At 45.7% G+C, this 23,584-nt stretch overlaps 1 protein-coding gene and 1 long non-coding RNA gene across 2 annotated transcripts; both read right to left on the bottom strand.

Moving 5' to 3' along the window:
* Positions 1-2: 2 nt before the first annotated feature.
* On the bottom strand, positions 3-719 carry LOC115543100 (uncharacterized). Its single transcript, XR_003976666.1, has 3 exons — positions 366-719; positions 181-219; positions 3-74 (listed from the first exon to the last, which is right to left on the bottom strand). It is a non-coding gene; the product is annotated as an uncharacterized LOC115543100 (long non-coding RNA).
* Positions 720-4,181: 3,462 nt separating this feature from the next.
* On the bottom strand, positions 4,182-6,459 carry LOC115543078 (E3 ubiquitin-protein ligase TRIM39-like). The gene is made up of 3 exons (XM_030355630.1): positions 6,375-6,459; positions 6,038-6,266; positions 4,182-5,599 (listed from the first exon to the last, which is right to left on the bottom strand). The coding sequence occupies exons 2-3, from the start codon at positions 6,262-6,264 to the stop codon at positions 4,639-4,641; spliced, it is 1,188 nt and encodes a 395-aa protein (XP_030211490.1). The 5' UTR covers positions 6,265-6,266; positions 6,375-6,459; the 3' UTR covers positions 4,182-4,638.
* Between the last annotated feature and the right edge of the window lie 17,125 nt (positions 6,460-23,584).

Genomic DNA, 23,584 nt, shown 5'->3' with positions numbered 1-23,584 from the left:
TCCAGCGATCCAGCCCAGATAGGTTGAAGACTGAACGGCCGCGCCTCTCAGAGGCACGTCAATGCTGGATGCAGCTTGGGAGCGAGTGAGACCACAGAGCAGAGTTTAGTCAAGTTGCGTTCTACGGTTCAAAAAACGTATGACTTGTGTGTCTAGATAACTTGCTTCACATGTAAATACCTGAACATCGAGGGGACTCCCGCAGGTGGATGAGAACACCTGGTGCATGAGAAAATACATGATCGCTACATCAGGGATAAAACCAGGACAGGGTGTTCTGTGATTGGAAGGGAGGGGGGGGGGGCGAGTTAAAGGTGGTTCAGCTAATACCAAAGGTACCATTACCAACAATGTGGATTACCTACCGATGAAACTGCAGATGAGACGACTGGACCTCATGGTTCTGCAGAAACAAAATCCTCAGTGACTAACTTACTGATGACGCTAGCCTCTAAATACACATCCCCCGATCGAATAATCAGATCAAAGTGAAAAGAATAGATCGTTTAAATGTTACAATAACTACTTATTATTGATACTACTGTAATCCGTGGAGTTCAACCAATGAGGAGGTCGCTAGTACAGAGGTGCTGGAGATCCGATTGACGTTGTAACTCCAGTTTGAAGAGGATACTCACTAGCAGAGCTCCGCCGTCCTCCTGAGGTGTGTGAGCATTTACATCTATTGTCAGTGACAGATTTGCCTTCTCATTTGCAAATACATCAGCTGACCGGCAGCTTATTTCGAGTATATGAAAAACAGGTTTCCATGATCTTCATCGGGAGGTGTGGAATGGCAGTGCTTGGTGGGGAAATCAGTTGATCCGGTACGTTTAGGGGAGAAAAGGTCATGGAACGAACGCACGCAACGCACCACACTCACCGGTCCTGGTACACAGGCATCTAGATGAAACTCAACCAAACTGACTCTAAAAACAGCGCCGTGTGCAGCGCAGCAATAGAAAATAGTGTTGCATCTTCTGTCATGACAATGGGGCCTAGTAAAAGACTATGCTCACAACAACGGGAATTATAGTTGAAAATACCCCTTGTTGTGGCTGAGGCTTTCCTTATTCAAATCGCCATCATATTGGCTCATGTTCATAAAACTCAATTTAATTTCATTTGTGTAGACCTCAATAACAGTTACAAAAGGGACAATGGGGACAGACAATATAGTTTTGACCCGTTTGATGCTAATTCTTCAGCAGAAAAAAAAATGGACTCGAATGAACGAGTCCGGTTGCATCTGTGCAAACGTGTACGCTACTATTAAGCAGTAGCGTGTCGTGGGGTTGAAGTCCGGACCTTCAGTAACGAACTGCACCAACGGCCAACGCCCAAACACTCACCAAATAATATGCAAAACTGCATAACGTCCACAACAAGACAGTTGATCTTCAGCAACAACAACAGCGCACACGCACACCACTTTGCATCACCGCAGAGCTAGAGTAATGCTGCATCACCATGCCAGTGAGTCAACAACAAAGACAGTTGAGTGAGTGTGGCCTTCACAGACGGAGGTGGACACCGTGTTCTTTCTTTCCGTCTTCCTGGCTTTCATTCCATGCGGATCTCTGTACGAATAGCACCAGTGGCGAGCCGCGGTACGGCGTCCATGTCTGTCCTGTAACACTGTGATGGTGTGGAGACATCGTGGGAGGACACCCTCTCTCTAGTGCGGGGCGAGCAGTACACTGCGGCCGTCCGTCCGTCCTCCGTCTCTAGATTTGTGTTCCCAGAAGACTACGGCGGTCATGTGAGTCCGCAGACTGGGCGAGCGGCGCACGCCACTGGTTGAACGTGCACTGCTCGATGGTTTAATGATGGCTTCAGGTTGAAGACGGCGTGTAGTGGGGCCCTCACTTTAGACGGGGCCCCACACTGAGGTACCTGGGCAGGAAGAGGCTGGCTGTTTCATTCTGTGTTGTTTTTAATCATTTGTTTGTTTGTTTTCTTTTGCAGGCGTCGCCACGGTGCACACACACACACACACACACACACACACACACACACACACACACACACACACACACACACACACACACACACTACACAAGTGGCTCCACTTAGCCTCTGAGCAGCGGGTACATTATTTCAATTTTTTTATTGATGTTTTTTGCCTAAACACTGTGTGTGTTTGTGTGTGTGTGTGTGTGTGTGTGTGTGTGTGTGTGTGTGTGTGTGTGTGTGTGTGTGTGTGTGTGTGTGTGTGTGTGTGTGTGTGTGTGCCTGCGTGTCCATATTCCATACGCTACATCCAATCAGAATGCACCACATCCCCCTGAGTTCTCTGTCCTGCAACCCACATGCTCCGCCTCCTCTCCACCGTCTCTTCCTTATAAGGGTTGACTTGATTCTTGAACTGGAATGATGTGGAGCTGCACGGCTCCTTCACAACGGACTGCCGCAGATCCGGATCATCCTCCTCCTCTCATGGTGTGATCCCCCCAACTTCATAGCAAGTCTCGATTGTTGACATAGAAAAAGAAACATCCAGTTGATGATAATCTCAAAGTATTGGTGGTCTTGCGGTTAAGTGGCTCGACCAATAATTAGAGGGTTGTAGGTTCATATCCCACCTAAGACGACGTTGAGGTGCCCTTGAGCAAGGCACCTGCACCCCTGAGCGCCGTACTCTGTGGCTGCACGCTCCGAGTGTAGTACTAGTAATAGTAGTACCTGGATGGGTTAAATGGAGGGAAGGAATTTCCCCAAGGGCATTAATAAAGTTATAATTATTGCTATTATTAAAAGCCTGAGCGCCATTGCACCACAGTGATCCACTAGAGCTGGACTCCCCCAGTGGGAGTTCAACTGTACAACTATTTTGGATTCAGAAATCTAAATGTGTTGACCTTTGACATGTGAACACACATAGTGTGTTTCCACGCACGACAACAATGAACACAATCCTAGATGAGCTAGAGGGGAGCAGCGGTAGGAGAGAGGAGGAGGAGAGAGAGGAGAGGAGGAGGAGAAGAGAAGGAGGAGGAGGGAGAGGAGAGGAGGAGGAGAGGAGGAGGAGGAGAAGAGAGAGGAGAGAGAGGAGAGGAGGAGGAGGAGAGAAGGAGGAGGAGAGAGAGGAGAGGAGGAGGAGAAGGAGAGAGAGGAGGAGGAGAGAGAGGAGAGCTGACGAGACAAAGTCTCGGCACTCAGACACATGGGGAGAATCTTTTAGATTCTGTGCATGGACCCCATTAAACGAAATTCAAACCATTGCCATTCAATTGGGATACTTACTTCGACTACAGAAGGGGTGTACGCAGATAGTACAGTGCACCCTCTCCTTATGTGTGTGTCAAAACAACAAATGCATCCAAGGGTAATTGTAGTGTATTAAGTAATATACATCTGCCTGAAGAAGCTATTTTGTGTGAAGATGCCACTTGTACGAGGGTAGAGCATAAGAGAGACCTCTGTTCCATGTATGACAATGTGTTGTCGGCCCTGTATGATGGTGGTAAACCTTTTCATAAACATGACACACAGAACAAGAAGTCTAACAGTGGACCCGGCTGGAATGAGCATGTAGCGATGTATCATACTGAGGCTTGTGAAGCTTATAAACTCTGGATCACGGCAGGAAAACCTAAGCAAGGATCTGAGCTTGAGCATTAAATGCTTGCCAATGCCAGATCCAAGTATGCTGTGCGTTTCATATCCCTAAATGAGCAATACATCTTATACCGTTGGAAAGCCTGTTTCGCTCCCCTTCAAATGGCGCCCCATTGTAAGGGACAGGCATTTGTAGGATGAGCAGCAGCGCTCAGTGTGTGGGTTGCGCCCATGAAAAATATGCAAAATCTAATCTGCCATTGCCAAACAGGTTATTGTGCGGTTGCTATTGACACTTGTTTTGAGCTGTTGGTACGCCCAGGTGCTGCCAATCAGGTGCCTGACTGGGCAACTTCAAGCTGGTGTTCTGCAAAACCAAGTTGCGGCATTATTTGGAGTGAGCCCTAGTACCCTCTCCAAACTGGAGGCTAAGATCCATATAACGGGGGACGTCTCGTCTGGAGAAGGAGAGAGGAGTGATGACAAGTGTGGCAACCCTGATCGGCAGCGGCTGAGTTGTTCAAAGGAGACTCTCAAACTAGGGTTGCGGGTCAGCGACCCCCCCACAGTACTCACACACATGGAGAGAATCTTGACATGTAGTAAATGTACGTTTTGTCTTACACATGTTGGATTGTTGTATGGTGGACATTAAGAGTCATTGACTCATCAGCTGTTTTTCCATTTTTATTAACATCAGAAAAGTATTTTTACATTTGATTATGTTGTCATTTATGATTCTGAAGTATAAACTAACAATAATGTTGAGATGATTATAAAATACATATCAATCCTGAAACCATGCTATAAATGACTGCAACCATTAACAATTGTATCGCAGTAAACCTTAAAAGACTGGAGAAAACAGACAATGAAGAATACAATGTTATCTAATAATTTAGAATGGTTTATCATTTATAATAATCAGGGTTCACTTCCTCCTGAATTACTCCTTGTTACATGACAGCAGTAAGATATGAATACAGTTCTCTCAGATCTAACATGGTAGAGATTCTAATTCATGAAACAGCATTAGTTGTTTTGGTCGTTTGATTATTTTATTATCAAACAAAGGTCCTAGTCTGTTTGATTGACAGGTAAGATGATTAGGGGGGCAGAGTTGTTACCTCCATAATCACAGGGACCTGGACCGAGGAATGGATAGAGAGGCTCAGTAAAGCTGCAGCCAGTAGCAGAGTAGATATGAACCCTGGCTTCCACATCGTAGAAGGAGACCAGACCCTCATCATAATCAACAAACACCCCCACCTTCTGGAGCTCAGCTCTCTGAGGGAGACGGACATCAGGGTTATCTCTAAATACCAATGCATCCTTGTAAGAGAAGAGAGCCAAGTAACCATTCTCAGGTGTCACTATGATCAGATCTTTTCTGTCTATGGACTCTCTGGCCACTCCTAACCACCACGCAGTCTTGTCTTTAACCTGGACCTCAAAGTAAAATCTCCCTGAGGAGAAGCTCTGCCTCGTGAGAACACGTACCTTTTTTGTAAATCTCTTAGGGTTGTCTGGGAGGGCCTTCGCTACACCTCCATCATGTACTTGTTTCCCATCCTCAGACAGGATGAGCTGGGAAGCAGCTGTATCAGGATCCAGAGTCACATCTACTTCATACTTCTGGACCCTCTTCAGTTCAGCATCACGCAGCTTCTTCATCTCCATGTTCAGCGTCTCCTCCAGCTGATCCAGGGATCTCCTCAAGGTCCCTACGTATGACGGAGGACGGACCTCCACCGTGGTCCAGTCCCTGGTGGGTGGAGGATCCTTCAGGGATCTGAATGTCTGGAGGAAGTGGAGGTGGTCTTCAGTGTGTGAGAGCTGCTTCACCTCTGAGCATCTATTGGTCAGATCTTCTATTTCCTGCTCCAGCTCTTTGATGAGGTCTTCAGCTTGTTTCTCTGTGGATTTAAGTTTCTCTTTAACCATTTGGTTGAGGTCATCCTGGCACTTTTCAATGCAGCGCTTCAAAGCAGTGAGGATGTGCACACCATCGACTATCTCTCTGTCTGCATCTGCTTTGCTGCGGTTAACTGTGTCTTTAATCTCCTGAATATTATTTAGTCTCTCCTGGATCATCTGCTGGACTTCAGCCTCTATCTTCCCCAGCTGGGCCGTCTTCACTTCATATTCCTCCGTTAGAGGTACAACAGGATGGGACTTGTGGTCTGTCTCTGTGCAGGACTGACACACACACACCTGTTCAGTCTGGCAGAAGAGCTCCAGAAGTCGGTCGTGTTTTTTACACATCCTGTCTTCCAGACGGTCCATTGGCTCGACCAGCCGATGTTTCTTAAGAACTGCGAATCTTTGATGTGTCTCCAGGTGGGTTTGGCAGAAAGACTTAAGACACTCTAGGCAGGACTTCACAGCCTTCAGCTGGGTCCCAGTACAGTGGTCACAGGGAACTTCTCCGGGTTTAACACAGAGTTGATCTTTTACTCGTATGGATGTTCTAAACTGAGCGGCCAGCTCTGATAAGAGGGTATTAATCCGTAAATCAGGTCTTGTGTTGAAAGCCATGTTGCAAAGAGGACATTTGAACTTGACTTGTTCATCCCAGTACTTTGTAATACATGTTCTGCAGAAGTTGTGTCCACATGGTGTGGAAACTGGATTGTTGAACACATCCAGACAGATGGAACATGAAAAGTTCTCTTCAGACCCGGAAGTGTTAGCAGAGGCCATTCCTAGACACAGACGACAAGTTTTATGTATTGAGCCAGTCCATTATTTTTTTAATGCCATAACTGGAAAAGAGGTTTGAACTTCTCTCAAAGTTGTGCTTTTTCACTCACCGTTTCGTGGTTTCTGTCTCTCCGACAATTTTTTCCAAAATGAGATTTATTTTTCTCCTCACAGAGAGTACTGCTTCCACGTCGGGTGGCTTTGGTTTCAATGAACCTTAGGTTGTATTTCCTTAACAAGACGTCCTCTCCCCTCCTTACTGGTTCCTCCCCTAATAGCTGGCTCCGCCCCCACGGACACAGTTCACTAACGGTTCAAGTTCCACACTCTGGCCTTGGGTGCATTCATGCGCTGTAATTCAAAAACGTTAATGTGTTGCAAATATGTTTGAAACACGACAAATCATTGACCAAGAGCTGATGAAAAACCAGAGACATTGTGGTGATTTAATAGTGATTTGCCTCTGTAACTAAGATTAAGAGCTATACAAAAACAATTGACTTGACTTCATTTTTCCTGAGGCTGGTATTTTTCACAAAAGTATTTATAAAAGCAACCCTCTCTCTTTGTGCCCAGGTTATCTATGATTTATGGTTTGTGATTTGATGTTGCGTCAACACAAGCAGTGTTATAAGGCTTATCTCCCAGACTTTAACCTCATAAATGTATAAATGTGTGTGAGTAGGAGTCTGCAAACGACTCTTACCAGAACAGCTGATCAAAAGAAAAAACAGAACAAGATATCAATGGAGAGATTATCTATTTATACTGTTTATATAAATATAGATAAATAGATTGAGACCAAGCTGTGATAAAGTCGAGCAATGACAATCCAGATCTTCAAGCCACGTTACAGCTCAACGTTCAGACGCGCGCACACACACACACACACACACACACACACACACACACACACACACACACACACACACACACACACACACACACACACACACACACACACACACACACACATGCACACGCACACGCGCACAGACACACACAGACACAGGCCCTTATTAACACAATGTTAACCCTGCCAAAAATATCTTACATAAGCAAGGGGATTCCTCGTTAGTGATGTATTTTACAAACTTCTCCAGCTACATACATTTAGGCACATGATCAGTGAACTATATATTCAAATGTCTCAATTCAAAATGACTGTCGATTCAAAAAGCACGGCACTCTATTCAAAATGTCAAATGCTTTTTGACCCTTTTGGTCTCCTCCTCATATTGGCAAGAAACTCCTTTTAAAAAACAGCACTTTCGACCTTCTCACATTGATCCCTCTGCAATGCCACATAAGAACTGTTACGCAATGTCCTGCTACGCGGTCCAACACCCCCATCTAGTGGTCGCTGGTTGTTTCTGGTCCTCATCCCCTCGACACACCTGACCACGCTCTGCCTGCCGCTAATCATCATTCCCTACTTCAGTCGGGGATTTCCAATCAGCCGGCGCCAGTCCGTCGTTTACTACAACAAGTTTGAATCCGTCCCTAGATTTGTGTTCCCAAAAGAGGAGACTGGGCGAGCGGCGCACGCCACTGGTTAAATGTGCACTGCTCAATGGTTTAATGATGGCTTCAGGTTGAAGACAGCGTGTAGTGGGGCCCTAGCTTTAGACGGGGCCCCACACTGAGGTACCTGGGCAGGAAGAGACTGCCTGTTTCATTCTGTGTTGTTTTTATTCATGTATGTATGTTTGTTTTGGCAGGCGTCACCACGTTGCCCACGCACGCACACACGCACGCACGCGCGCGCGCGCACACACACACACGCACACGCACACACACAAGTGGCAGCGGGTACACAAATAATGTTTTTTATTTCACATTTTGTATTGATCTTTTTTGCCTAGACACTGTCATGGTGTGTGTGTGCGTGTGTGCGTGTGTGCGTGTGTGCGTGTGTGTGTGTGTGTGTGTGTGTGTGTGTGTGTGTGTGTGTGTGTGTGTGTGTGTGTGTGTGTGTGTGTGTGTGTGTGTGTGTGTGTGTGTGTGTGTGTGTGTGTGTGCAGACGCCAGGGAGGAGTGAGGGGAGTGGTAGGTCTGGCAACCTGCTGGCTCCACCCCCAAGCCATATATGGACTTCCTCCCTCTAACGAGGCAAGCCTGGGGATCGTTAGGCAGGGGTGCTTGGGCTTAAGAGGGCTAGCAAACAGACATGTGGGAAAGTTGGAGTTGGAAGAGGAGCTAGAGAAGCTAGGGCTAGCAAAGGACAGGCAGGATCTGTGTGATCGCCTGGAAGCACGGAACGCCCTGAGAGAGAGACAGGTGGAAGGTGTTGGACGACTGGAGCATTTAGGAGGTGGATGAGCCTTTTAAAAATATATATTTATTTCTGCTTGGAACTGCTCTGTGTTGTGCCATTTTGCCTACTCAACTTGGTAGCGTTGAAACCCCACACCCACTGGCCCGCTACACTATATTAAGTTAATCTTTATGGTGTGTATCTATATGGTGTGTATGCGTGTATATATTGTATATGGTTTGTATCTATCGTGTGTGTATGCATATGGTTTGCATCTATATGTTGTGTGTGTGAATCTGTGTGTATATCTGTGGTGTGCGCGTGCATATGGTGTGACTCTATATGGTGTATTGGTGTGTGTGGGTGTGTGCGTTCACGTGTGTGGTGGTAGGCGTGGCGATGACTCCAGTTTAACCGGTGAATGAGTCCCTCTGGTCTCTTTGATGGAAGCTTACTTCTCACTCCTCAAAGGGCCGTTCAGGATGCTGCCAAGTAACTGTTGCAATTGAGACGTATCTCGCGTAGAGCTCAGAGCAGAAGTTCCATTTGGTAACACTGCCCTCTGCTGTCCACATCCGCTCACTACACCACAGGGACGCAAGATCACACGTGACTTCCTTTTCACCCACTTGAAATCTAACAGTCACACATGTCTATGGTCACACACACACACACACACACACTCACACTCGCGCACAGTAAGGTGAATTGAATGAAAGACTTTTTTCGTTTATGAATCTAAATCAGACTCATCCCTTTTAATTAAAACGAGGAAGGTCATTTCAGATCAAACACAGAGCTGAAATAGCCTCTCACTGTTACCAGAGGGCGCTGAACCTGCGTTGAGTTTTACTAATTAGCTCACCTGCCACAGCTCGCCTGCCAAGTTAGATGCCCATATTCCTGTCTGGCTGTTAGCCGTAATAGTCTGCAGCTGTGGCTCATAGGCTGATTGAGACACACCCATTCCGGAGCTCCTTAAGAGGGCCAGAGTTTTAGACTGGAGGGAGGCTTGAGTTTTGCAAATGACTCGACGGTTGTGCTATTTGTTTTCAGTAAAAATATGCTTTTTAACAACCATGTGGTGGTTAAACTCTCATTTGAAATTCAAATAATGATTCTACCTGAAAGTAACATTTTAGAGACTATGGATTCAAACTTGTCAAAGTAAGAGGTAAATCACTCTTGACTAACGACAGTCAAATAATAAGTATAATTTATTTTAAAAACTTGGATTAGTTAAGTATCTTCATTATTTAAAAGTTGGATGATCCCAAAAGCCCTGCATTTGTGTTGTCATTCTTTTTTCTGATTTAATGGAGATGGTAGATGTTGAACTGTTGGACAGTGCCCAAGTTTGGGGACCATGAGTAAACTGTTCCTTCCTTCAAAGGTCTAGCATGGATATTTAACTGCAGTTCTGTGAGTATCCCACCTTAACCATGAAGATGAACTGCAAACTGTAAGTCATTAGTTTCTCATTACTCTTGGGCACATTGTATTTTGGCTTCCTGGTGAGTTAACCCGTTACCTGAAGGTTGATCTGTGTAGTAAAGATGTTTTATTGGTTCATGGGTTATTTAGGTGTTTGGTTTATGTTGGTTTTAATGATTTGTTAAAATGGTTACAGGCTCCAAGTTATTGTTGTAAGATTGAGTAATGGGTTAGGTTCTGATATCTTCAGTCTTCTTTCCAGCTGCTCTCCTGAGCTCTGCATCTTCATCACAAGAGTGTTGCTTTACTGAGGAGGTTGTGGTCTGAGTGAGCAGAGGTGCATACTGGGATACAGAGCTGTCTGAAGTCTACAGGTCTGTAGACGCGCCCCCTCAGGGGAAACCGAGTGTTTGAGAAACCGTCGTGACCAGGGCTGTAGTGGTCAAATTAGAGGTGGGTAAACTATGAATTTTTTGATCAGACCGACCTCGACACAACGCAACGCAAAGTGTTGCGACTCTGTAAGGCTAGCCTGGCTATATTCCATTATGTTATCAATTAAAGTCATATTAAATCAATCAATGACAGCCAATGAATGTGTTTGTAGTTTATTCAAGTTATTCAAATTTCAACAGTAAAGAAAAGTATGTGTAGATTAAGAACTATCTATCTATGGCATGTGTGTATGTGTGTGTATTAGTATGCATGCTTTTCACAGTAGTACCCAGAGGGCCTCCTTGTCCTCCACGTCAGGTCCTGCCTTGCAGGGGCGTGTTCTGGAGTTCATGGCTCCCCTGTGCTTCACCAGCCAGGACTTCACATACGTGTTGGATTGAACTTTGTGGTGGCTGAGTGGTGGGCCATTCAGTTGAATAAACATCAAGGACGACACTGTGACCAAGTGCAGACTGCATCTCAGGGGGCACACTATGATGTTCATTAAGCTGAACCCCCTCTCACACTCAGCAGTGCTAACTGGAATGAGATGGTCGATATTCAGGAGTGGTGCAAGGTTTTCTGGAATGATGCTTGAGTTATCCTTAAAATCCCTATAGCCTTCAAGATTTTTTCTGTCATCAAGTCTGAACCTTTGGGCAAGTTGTTTCAACTTGGATTCCCCATACTGCTCCTCTAGGGAACTGCAACCGCCAACCTCGCATCTCCAAATTGAGGCTTTAACATAGCGACCAAGCTATAGCGAAGTTGATACGCCGAAACCGGAGTTTAATATGGATAGTAAAACTCTGACTGACTTTCACTCATTTTGACGTGGGCAGTACACGGATAGCATGACTACGCATTGGCCAATCTGAATGCTCATAGTCACTTAATAGTTCGTCAAGTAAAATTGATTTATAAATCACAAAAAAAACTCATGTGAATTGATCATCTTCAGTCTTACTTTGTACTTGAGGCCTTTTTCGGGCATCTGTTGGAGTGGGAGCACTCGAAGGTCTCTTCAAAAATCGCCTGATGTCCATGGCTAATTAATGACAGGTAGGCAGGCATGATAATCCACAACGCGCAGGGCCATGTGTTTACATACTTCCTGTTTACATATTTTCCTGGATCCTGATTGGTGTCGCTGCCGCAGCCGCAAGGCACTGATTGGAGGGTCACAGACCATAATAGCATAGGCCTACAGCGCAGATGAAAATGATTCAGATTACAGCGTTTATTTGTTCAACAATATGAAACCTTGTTTTAAAATGATGCTGAATTTATTTCCGATTATTCCAACGGCAGAATACAAGGCACAGGGAACTTTGAGGTGCGTAAACGCTATTTCCTAAATTCCAGTGGTGCGTAAACGGCGTTTACATGCGTTTACCCTCCACTACAGCCCTGGTCGTGACGTCAGTTACATGGACTGGAATGTTCTTTAAGATGGAGACAGGGATTCAGAAGGAGAAACACCAGGGGGAGATGAGGGGGCTCCTCATCTCAACGAATAAAACACAACTTCAGTCTGACACAGAGAACCATGGAGCACATTCAACAGTCTCCTCCAGGCATCCTGACTCCACAGGAACAGTTTCATTTCCAAGAAGGGCTTATTTGGGGCCATACCAAGATGGATCCTGCTCCTCAAGAGCCACCCCCCTCCACCGGGTGGTCTTCTGAACAGATGACCTCCTTCCTGTCCTCAGGCTGACTAAAGCTGCACCGTTTGCATATGTGAAGGCCCCTCATTCAGGAAACCACTGGACTACAAAGACTTGAATCAACCTGGGACATATTTTGGAGACCCCAAGCATAATCCATCACCAATGTGGGACGCCACTGAAGAATGTTGTACATCATTTACGTCTTTGGAGACATTGGTTGTTCTGTTCTGGGTGCCCTGGCAGGAGAGCTGGGGTTGGATGATGGAATGTAATTTGGCATGAGGTTTTTACCCTGCATGATTGTTTGGCCTTTTGTGGCTCAGTGGTTTGTGTGTTTGGGTTTGACATGAGATGGATGATTTTTGAGCATCGCTAGATTTCTACTGTGTCTCCCACTCACACCTGGCATGGGGTTCTACGTGCGTGTCCTGGGTTCTATGTGTGTGTGTCCGGCTTGCTTTGACAGTGATAAGGTTCTTACGGGGGTCTGTGTGATTGGATTGGGATATTGGAACGGTCAACTAAATCATACCTGATGGACGTCCACATGTTTACTTGAGGGCCTCCAGTAGACATGAAGAGCCCAGAGGGACGCTGCGGAGCGATGTCCAACACACTGGGCAGGAAGGAGAGTATCCAACTCAAGTGCAAAAGGATGCAAGCGGTGTGTTCAGATCAGTGACTTCAAACTAGGACTACACCAATCAGGATCAATGGAGGATGGACACCTAAAGGAATTCCACAAGGAGAGTCTGACGTTGGAAAGGGTCCTCAATGGATGTTCAAGATGACCTGTAATGAGACGGATCTTCCTATCTGGCTGGATTGATCGAGAGCCCTGTGGATCTTGTCTTGCTCTCAGTTGCACGTCTGCTCAGGCTTAACTGTATTTTTTTCGGACAGGACCAGCTGAACGATTGGTTCCCTTAAATCAGAACCAATCCGGGAACTCCAACTAGTGCGCTCTTCGAGCTGAAGCTGTGCTCTTCAGCTGAGGAGGCAAGGAAACCTTCACTGGGGCTTCAAGGTGTAAAGAGGAGAATGTTTCAAAGTGTTCCATGGTACTCTGATGAGGAACGTTGTTGTGTTCCACTGGCTGAGAGGAAGAACCCACACATCTTCCTCGTGGCCTTTCTCCTCTGAGAATCCTGGCGCCATCTTGAAGGATATTCCAGCACATGTAACTGATGTCACGACAGATTCTCAAACACTTGGTTTCTCCTGAGGGGAGTGTCTATAGAACTGAAGACTTCAGACAGCACTGTATCCCAGCATGCATCTCTGCTCGCTCAGACCACACCCCCATGAGTAGGATGCAACACTCTAGTGATGGAGATGTAGTGTTTTATAAGTAACGAGGGAGTAGACAAAGATGATTAGAACACAATGGCATGTCAAGTCTGTAAATCTTTAAACCATGAAGATGGTTGGATAGTTCAGGAATTGAGCTTATTTTTTATTATTTGCAGTCCTTTCACTCAGATGCCCACTTCTCACTGGACCTGTACATGTGTTGGCTGGCTGGCATGATTTGCTGTTGGTGTTGAGGCGGTCAGGGTGACGTTGCAGGGCTATGGTCGGCTCTCTGTGAGCTCAACGTTTATATTTGCTTTGTATGGTTTGTACCCTGAATAATCTAGATAATTGTAAAATGTAGACACGGTTTTGTATTGAATGATTCCAGGATTTTAGGTTTAAAGTTGTTGCGGGACGTACATGGTAGTTTGGTTAATGGTTTTGAGTGATATAACTTGTACTCACTGGGTGCATTATAATGTAAAGGTACACTGAATAGTAGTAATGACCAACAGCAACAAACGGATCTCCTCAAGGTAAGTCTGTTGGCTGTGTTGTAATGAAGACCATCGCTGGACTTCAGGATCTTCCTCCGTTCAGCTCAAGGTGAGGCGCTGGTTCTGTTTTTTCTTTGGCTGGTTCCGGCTGGAATGTTCGGATTCCAGTCGGACGGTTTGTGCTTCCCGCCGTGGAAGGTTCTGAGTGTGGTCACTTGATTTAGTCCTAATGGTTAGCATAGAATGTTGTAGTCTTGATAACGATAAGAAACCACCTGGCAGTTAGTTGGTCGGGAGACCCCTGAGGGAATCTGGCGGAACGTTCTGCATTGTATTTTCGTAACCTCGAGCCGTTGCCAACGGAAACTATTTCAGTCGGTTTCCATTGGGAATTGTTGCCCCTTATCTTAAACAACTTAGTTTGACATTAAATACATACTGACGCGTACGTCGTACAATATGTTGATAATTTCCGATGGTTGCGCCGTAATTTTAACAACGTTGACGTGACGGGACTCTCGCTGCGTACAAAACGGCGTTCTACTTGCGGGCCCAATTCTGACATCAGTGAAGGCTGAAAATCATTTCAAGATGGAAGACAATTTGACATTTCTTCAACGGAACCCAGCACCTGAATATGGCTGAGTATATTTGATTTAATATCGATACTGCTTGGTGTTCTTTGTTACTTCAGCTTTTGTACGTTCTAAATATTTGCTGTCATTAATTGCCACAGAAGTTAAACCCTACCCAATGGAATGACGTTAAACAATGACTTTGGTGCAGAGTTACCAACTGGATAATATCAAAGCTAATATAATGGCCGTCCTTCCCACATGTTACAGTAGAAGATACTCTAGAACTGTACAAGGTTAAAAAGTTAACATGTAGTTTGTCCCAAGGTGTCTGCCTCCTCACCCAGAGCCAGACCTCCACCTCCTCACCCAGAGCCAGACCTCCACCTCCTCACCCAGAGCCAGACCTCCACCTCCTCACCCAGAGCCAGACCTCCACCTCCTCACCCAGAGCCAGACCTCCACCTCCTGTCAGAAGTCCTCCAGAACAGGTCAGTGCTCTGGTTTGTGAGTAGAGTCTTCTCAGGTCAGTTTCAATGCATGGCCTGAACCACTTCTTTAAACTTGTGGACTGCTCTGTCTTCATTCCCAAAAACGGAATGCTCATGTCTGGTCTCAAGTCTTTTCTAGCCTTGAGTTATAAAATAATAGTTAAATTAATTGTGTAACTCGGTTTCGGATGAGTCAATTAGGTTTATTGTTGGTCAAATGCTGATATAAACCTGCTGCTGTAGCTGAACGGCGAGGCTGAGAGGCTGGGGACCGGAGGCTTGTGGTGCCAGGATGGACCGGAGACTGAGGCTGGGGACCAGGGGCCTGCAGCACCGGACCAGAGGGCAACCATCACCAAGCTCATCTGAAACACTAAAATCCACGGTAGTTTAGGTCTGGTTTTGATCATCTTATGACTTTAAATCTGTGCCAAGCTGTGATTTGAGTTAATCATACGGGGGTTATGTAGGAGTCATATGAGCCATTATTGTTACTAGTGCTGCTACGACCGTAGTGGATGAATTGCTGAACACGACAATCTGCAGACGTTGTCTAATTTAAGTGTTTAAATATGTTTAAATTTGACTTACATTTTACAAGTGAACCTCAGATGCAGGAGGTGGGGTGTGTTGCGTCACCAGGTGATTTACTGCCGAGACCAACTGTTTGTAACCAGACCAGGAATCCATGGCTGAAGGAGCTGATGGAGGAGCCGTGCTGAAGGAGCTGATGGAGGAGTCGTGCTGAAGGCCCTACCTGGTGGAGGAGCTGGTGGAGGCCCTGCCTGGTGAAGGACGTCTGTCGTGGGGTAGATGGAGCCTGACTCTGAAGTGATCATCACACTCACTGCCACTTCTCGTAGAATACTCCTACCACAAACTACCGGCGTTTGTACCATATATACCAGACGACTACATCTGTTTTACCACATGTTGAAGCAAGGCTTCCGCTGTTTGTTCCAGACAAGGACTCTGTCTGAGGAGAGCTGCTGGAGGAGCTGAGACGCTGGAGGACGACTAGGAATCGACCAACAAGGATTCCTCTTAAGTTTTTATTTACTTGCATGGTTGACCTAACGGGAAAAATACAGCTGTTACTGTGACATGTGTTAACCAACTACCGCTGTGTTTTCTTACTAGAACGCGTTTCTGGAGCGGAGACAAGCTGGTAGGGGAGCCGTGAATCTGGAGGATGACCATCACTCTACCAACAAGGATTGTAAGTTTGTATTAACCTACCAAAGTGGAAATAAAGGGCTTAAAAATAAGACAAACTACATGTTTGTTACCAGACGTCAGGGTCAGACTCGTACTGTTTGTTCCAGACCAGGACTCTGGCTGAGGAGAGCTGATGGAGGAGCCAAGACTCTGGAGGACGACATCACTCTACCACCAAGGATCCTCGTAAGTTTGCCTAAAATAAACAGAGTGGACTTGTTGTAACGCAGGATTAGTTTGTCCAGTAAAAGTTACGACATACTACTGTGGTTGTTTACCAGACAAACTACAGCTTACATTAGAGCCCAACTACTACTGTGTTTGTGACCTTACATTAGAGACAAACTACTACTGTGTTTGTTACCTTACATTAAAGCCCAACTACTCCTGCGTTTGTTACCTTACATTAGAGACAAGTTACTACTGTGTTTGTTACCTTTCAAGAGACAAATTACGTTTGTAACCAGACCAGGAATCTGGAGGACTGATGGAGAAGCAATACACCTGGAAGGCAAATCCTGAGGACAACCAGGTCAGGACTCGACCATCAAGGATTCCTCGTAAATTTGCATTATCTGGACATAGTGGACTAGGTAGGGGGTTGGGGCTTCAACTCTCAGACCAATGGTGCCGGGTTCAAGTCCTCAGAATACAGTGATGCGTCCTTGAGCAAGGCGCCCTAAAGCCTGCCTGCTCCTTAATGACGTCTCTTTGGTTTAGATAATGTTGCATCTTTTGAATATTGAACCTAATCAATGTCCTTGTTTGATCCGGGCAGACACACCTGAGCTGAACCTCACCTGATCCTGTTTGGTCGGGGGTCGCTCTGATCCTGACATCCTGCTGGTCCCGTCTCCTCAGTTCATCTGCGCCTCGTCCTCCAGAAGACCTGCTGAGCTCAGCAGTCTGAGGCTGATGGATCAATGACCTCCAGTGGGAGTGATCTTCTTGACCCCACTTGTAACCGTGTGCTTCCACACGCCTTTCCCTGACATCTGTCACTAACCTCACTACTTCACTACTCTCTACTGCTTCCTCTTCTTCTTCCTGCTCTGTGGTTCGAACCTTTACACGGAAGGCGCGTCTTCCTGCCCTCAGAGGGTTCAGCGTTAGGGTTGAGAGTCAGGGTTTAGAGTCAGGGACAGACCTGGTCAGGGAGGACTGCTTTTACACAAACCTCTTCACTTGCTTTCGGAATGGTGGTTACATTTTGAAAAGATTCATTTGGGAGAATGTTTTACTCTGCTTTCCCTTACAAAATTGTATTGAACTTCTGTCGTGTTTTTGTTATTAAATTCCCATAATGACATCTACATGTTTGGTGAGGTTCATTTTATTGTCCTTTAACTTGGTTAATGTCAAGCTAAACTCCTGCAATACATTTAATATACATGATTGTTATACAGCAATGTTCACATAATCCATTTTGTAAAAATATGAAACATCCATATTACTACTAAATTCAAGCCTATTCATGTATTTAACAATGTACATACTGCCCCGCAGGCCATTCTCTGCTACTACAACACTTTCAATCCACCAACCCGTCTCACATCAATGTACGATAGCAACGTTGGTTATGGAGGTATGTGTCTTTATTATGCAATCAAACAGAATAGGTTTGAGAGCAAAACTTTCCACACTGCAAACAAATGTTTTATTGCAAGTAAAATAAATGTGATGAAAAAAACTATTCATGGGAATCCAAAAGTTTTGTTTGCAAAACCAAAAGCTTTGCTTGCTGTTGAGCTGAATCTCGTGGGCGGGACCTACGCCGAAAGATGTAAGACATGTCTCTATTGGCCAGTCTCGATCGGAGTGACAGCTTGGCGTTTTGAAGTCCATGATGAGACAGAGCGGGACTCGGGAGCTGAGAGGACAGAAAATCAGTGCGCAGGTATGTCTTCCGTCATAGTAAGAATGTTATGTTTGAACTGGTGCATGTACATTAATTTTGTTTAAAGATATGTGGATGTTGTAATGGGTTAAAAAATACACATTATTTTGTCAGCCTGTAGCTGCTAGCATAGCTCAATTACCTAGCCATAGGTACGTTACGTGCCCAGGCTGCCTATTAGCCTGCATGACGTTGTGCATGTGGCTACTAGTTAACAGGACTATTCGTGTTCAACGATCCCTCGTTTGTTCTACGCTTTCTTCATCTGATCCCGTCTCATTTGGTGCAAATAATCCTTACTGCAAAGTGTTCCGCGTTTGTACGTCTTTTTAAATGGAGTATGTACACCGGGGGTGATTCCCTAAACCACGCGGTCGGAGGCTTGTCCAAAGCGTGTGACGTCATCACTCGGCCGAAGTTCAGCACCTTGGAGAGCGACAGCGGAAGACGTCTCCCACACGTTGTTGTATTCATTTAACACCTTCATATTATTCAACGATGTGATTCTATTAATACTGTGTGTGAGAAAGAGACCGCAGACGACTCTTGCCTGAACGGCTGATCAAAAAAGTGAATGAAAGAAAGTAATTTGTACCTTAATCATGCGATGAAGTGCAAAAAAGAGAATCATGTGTCACAATATTAAATAAATGGTCAAATTAGGCGTACTACAAAAGCGTAGGATCAGGGACACACAAAGAAGGTTCCGCCCCTCTGTGCTGATACCCGCTCCCGCCACTGGGTGTCGATCACAACACTGATTATGGGACTGCTGCTTGTATGCGCTGGGGCACAGGTAGTAGACAATAGTGAAGACAAGATCAACGTGTATTTACTCATATGTAATGTGCACGCTGAACAATACTCAACACAATCCTGGATGAGCTAGAAAGGAGAGCAGACATAGGAGATAGGAGTGGAAGAAGAGAGAGGAAGGAGAGAGGAGGAACTAAGATGAGAGGATGGAGAGAGGAGAGATGACAAGACAAAAGTCACAGTACTCACACACATGGGGAGAATCTTGACATGTAGTAACTGATCTTTGTCTTACACATGTTGGGTTGTTGTTTGGTGGAAATCAAAAGTCATTGACTCATCAGCTGTTTTTCCATTTTTATTAACATCAGAAAAGTATTTTTACATTTGATTATGTTGTCATTCATGATTCCGAAGTATAAACTAACAATAATGTTTAGATTATGAAACACACATCGATCCTGAAACCATGCTATACATGACTGCAACCATTAACAATTGTATAGCAGTAGACCTTAAAAGACTGGCGAAAACAGACAATGAAGAATATAATGTTATCTAATAATTTAGAATGGGTTATCATTTATAATAGTCAGGGTTCACTTCCTACTGAACTGCTCCTTGTTATATGACAGCAGTAAGATATGAATACAGTTCTCTCAGATCTCACATGGTAGAGATTCTAATTCAGGAAACAACATTAGTTGTTTTGGTCGTTTGATTATTTTATTAACAAACAAAGGTCCTAGTCTATTTGATTGACAGGTGAGAGGATCAGGGGGGCAGAGTTGTTACCTTCATAATCACAGAGACATGGACTTAGGATTGGATGGAGAGGCTCAGTGAAGGTGCAGCCAGTAGCAGAGTAGATATGAACCCTGGCTTCCACATCATAGAAGGAGACCAGACCCTCATCATAATCAACAAACACCCCCACCTTCTGGAGCTCAGCTCTCAGAGGGAGACAGACAGCAGGGTCATCACTAAATACCAACACATCCTTGTAGGAGAAGAGAGTCCAGTAACCCGTCTCAGGGGTCACATTGATCCGATCTTTTCTGTCTATGGACTCTCTGGCCACTCCTAACCCCCATGCAGTCTTGTCTTTAACCTGGACCTCAAAGTAAAATCTCCCTGAGAAGCTCTGCATCGTGAGAACACATATACCCTGTGTAAATCTCTTAGGGTTGTCTGGGAGGGCCTTCACTACACCTCCATCATGTACTTGTTTCCCATCCTCAGACAGGATGAGCTGGGGAGCAGCTGTATCAGGATCCAGAGTCACATCTACTTCATACTGCTGGACCCTCTTCAGTTCAGCATCACGCAGCTTCTTCATCTCCATGTTCAGTGTCTCCTCCAGCTGATCCAGGGATCTCCTCAAGGTCCCTACGTATGACGGAGGACGGACCTCCACCGTGGTCCAGTCCCTGGTGGGTGGAGGATCCTTCAGGGATCTGAAGGTCTGGAGGAAGTGGAGGTGATCTTTAGTGTGTGAGGGCTGCTTCACCTCTGAGCTTCTATTGGTCAGATCTTCTATTTCCTGCTCCAGCTCTTTGATGAGGTCTTCAGCTTGTTTCTCAGTGGATTTCAGTTTCTCTTTAACCATTTGGTTGAGGTCATCCTGGCACTTTTCAATGCAGCGCTTCAGAGCAGTGAGGATGTGCACACCATCGGCTATCTCTCTGTCTGCATCTGCTTTGCTGCGGTTAACTGTGTCTTTAATCTCCTGAATATTATTTAGTCTCTCCTGGATCATCCGCTGAACTTCAGCCTCTATCTTCCCCAGCTGGGCCGTCTTCACTTCATATTCCTCCTTTAGAGGTACAACAGGATGGGACTTGTGGTATGTCTCTGTGCAGAACTGACACACACACACCTGTTCAGTCTGGCAGAAGAGCTCCAGAAGTTGATTGTGTTTCTTACACATCCTGTCTTCCAGACGGTCCATAGGCTCGACCAGCCGATGTTTCTTCAGGACTGCGACTCTCTGATGTGGCTCCAGGTGGGTTTGGCAGTAAGAGATAAGACACACTAGGCAGGACTTCACAGCCTTCAGCTGGGTCCCAGTACAGAAGTCACAGGGAACTTCTGCTGGTTCAACACAAGGCTGCTCTTTTACTCGTACGGACGTTCCAAATCGATCAACCATCTCTGAAAAGAGGGTATTGACCTGTAGATCAGGTCTTGTGTCGAAAAGCTTGTTGCAAACGGGACATTTGTACTTGACTTGTTCATCCCAGAACTTTGTAATACAGGTTCTGCAGAAGTTGTGTCCGCATGGTGTGGAAACTGGACTGTTGAACACATCTAGACAGATGGAACATGAAAAGTAGGCTACTCTTCAGACCAGGATGCGTTGGCGCGGGCCATTCCTAGACACAGACGACAAGGTTTATGTATTGAGCAATCCCATTCTTTTTGTTATTCCTAACTGTAAAAGTGTTTTTAACTTATCTCAAAGTTGTGCTGCTTTACTCACCTTGTTGTTGTTTCTGTCTGTCGGACTATTTAATGCGTGTTATTATCTCCTGAAAGAGAGAACTGCTTACCCGTCAGGGTGCTTTAGGTTTCGTTTCCTCAACATGACGTCCTCTCCCCTCCTCTCCTAACACCTGGCTCCGCCCCTTAGACACGTGAGAGCAGCACTACATTCATTCAGTGTGTCGGCCTCTTCAAATGCATTGATGTGTGTTCTCTTCTTTCTGGAGTTAAGAGAGAGCCGGTGCAGAACGAGAGACATGATTCGATGGTTATTACAAGGATCATCGTTGTAGATCTATTTGGGTTTCCGGGGCTTCCCGAAATACTTTTTATCCAACCCCGATCCGATTTTCAACAGAAACAGGCAGAGAGCAAAGAGCTGTTCATTGGCGCTACGCTGCTGTAGGAAGTTAGGAACTCTCCCCGATGTGCACGCGCAAAGTGCACACACGAGTAGCAGAGCTGAGAGCAGCAGGCAGCGATACGGTCTGGTCAGTGGGGGGATTTCCTTTTGCTTTTGTAAAGCTTGCTGCGTTTGAAGTACTAGTGCACCCCCTGCTGGTAAAAGTGGGTCTCACACACACACACACACACACACACACACACACTCCCTGTTACCTGTGTGTCCCTGTTACCATTTGACAAAAGTGTAAACATAAGTCCTCATGTAGACTGTCGTGTTTCTAGTTGTTTGTTTCCAGTAATCAGATTCAAAATTCCACCAAACGAAAAAAAAAGAAAGAAAATAAAGCCTCCCAAATAAGTAGCCTACTTGATGGAAACCATCAACGGTCATTTTGTGTGGAGCTGTTGGAGCGGCTGGTCGGCAGGTCCCCGGTGAGGTCGGGGACGGAGTGCAGGTCGGGGACGGAGTGCGGAGTGCAGAGTTAGGGGGGGGGGCTCAGAGCACACTATTGGTATTATTATCATACGAAGGTTAACGTTACTCAACTGAAAGTTATATTATAAACTAGTGTGGCTGTTTGTTGCAAAAGGTCTGTTGGAGATGATACGCGGCCTGGTGTGGGGGTGCCGTCCAGGAGAACCCCCAGAGTGTGGGTGGAGGTGTCTGGATTAACCTGGGCTCTCATTGGCCTCCCCCAGCCCCAGCGTCCAATCAGACTCGTCCAGGTGAGGCAGCTTAAACCCGCCCTCCACCACACACACTCCCACAATAAACCAACACGTTTAATTGTATAATACATACAATAATATTCCGTGCATCAGACAGTTCTGGGCTGCTCGTTATCTCAATTCGCATTTCAGCGGCCACGTTGAAGACGGCTTTAGTTCGCTCTTTTAAATCCTTGCAGGCAAATGCAGCCGGTGCAATATCCAAATACAGAGGACTCTGCTCATGGAGTGCACTGGAACGCTGGGTTGGAGAGCGAGAGAGAACTAAAGCCAGAGAGGGTGAGAGAAGGAGAGAAAGAGCAAGCGAGACAGAAAGGATTGAGTGGGAAGAGAAGGCAGTGTTTATCCAGTGCTACGGAGCACAGAGGAAGAGAGAGCAGAGACAGAACAAGAGAGAGAGAGCAGAGACAGAACAAGAGAGAGAGAGCAGAGACGGAACAAGAGAGAGAGAGCAGAGACAGAACAAGAGAGAGAGAGCAGAGACGGAACAAGAGGGAGAGAGCAGAGACAGAACAAGAGAGAGAGAGCAGAGACAGAACAAGAGAGAGAGAGCAGAGACGGAACAAGAGAGAGAGAGCAGAGACAGAACAAGAGAGAGAGAGCAGAGACAGAACAAGAGAGAGAGAGCAGAGACAGAACAAGAGAGAGAGAGCAGAGACAGAACAAGAGAGAGAGAGCAGAGACAGAACAAGAGAGAGAGAGCAGAGACAGAACAAGAGAGAGAGAGCAGAGACAGAACAAGAGAGAGAGAGCAGAGACAGAACAAGAGAGAGAGAGCAGAGACAGAACAAGAGAGAGAGAGCAGAGACAGAACAAGAGAGAGAGAGCAGAGACAGAACAAGAGAGAGAGAGCAGAGACAGAACAAGAGAGAGAGAGCAGAGACAGAACAAGAGAGAGAGAGCAGAGACAGAACAAGAGAGAGAGAGCAGAGACAGAACAAGAGAGAGAGAGCAGAGACAGAACAAGAGAGAGAGAGCAGAGACAGAACAAGAGAGGTCAACAATGGTCTCGGTTCATCAAGGATAATGGGTGTGATGATAAGATATGATCAACTTAAACCATCTCGAAACTGCACCAATCCTGTAATACATGGGTTTCTATAAAATGGTGATATGGCTACATGGCACTCAATGAAAGATACCATCACGACACGATCTGGAAAGCATTCTATT

Source organism: Gadus morhua, chromosome 4 (genome assembly GCF_902167405.1).
Source record: "Gadus morhua chromosome 4, gadMor3.0, whole genome shotgun sequence".
Classification (NCBI taxonomy): Eukaryota; Metazoa; Chordata; class Actinopteri; order Gadiformes; family Gadidae; genus Gadus; species Gadus morhua.
This window is presented reverse-complemented; position numbering and strand designations above follow the sequence as displayed.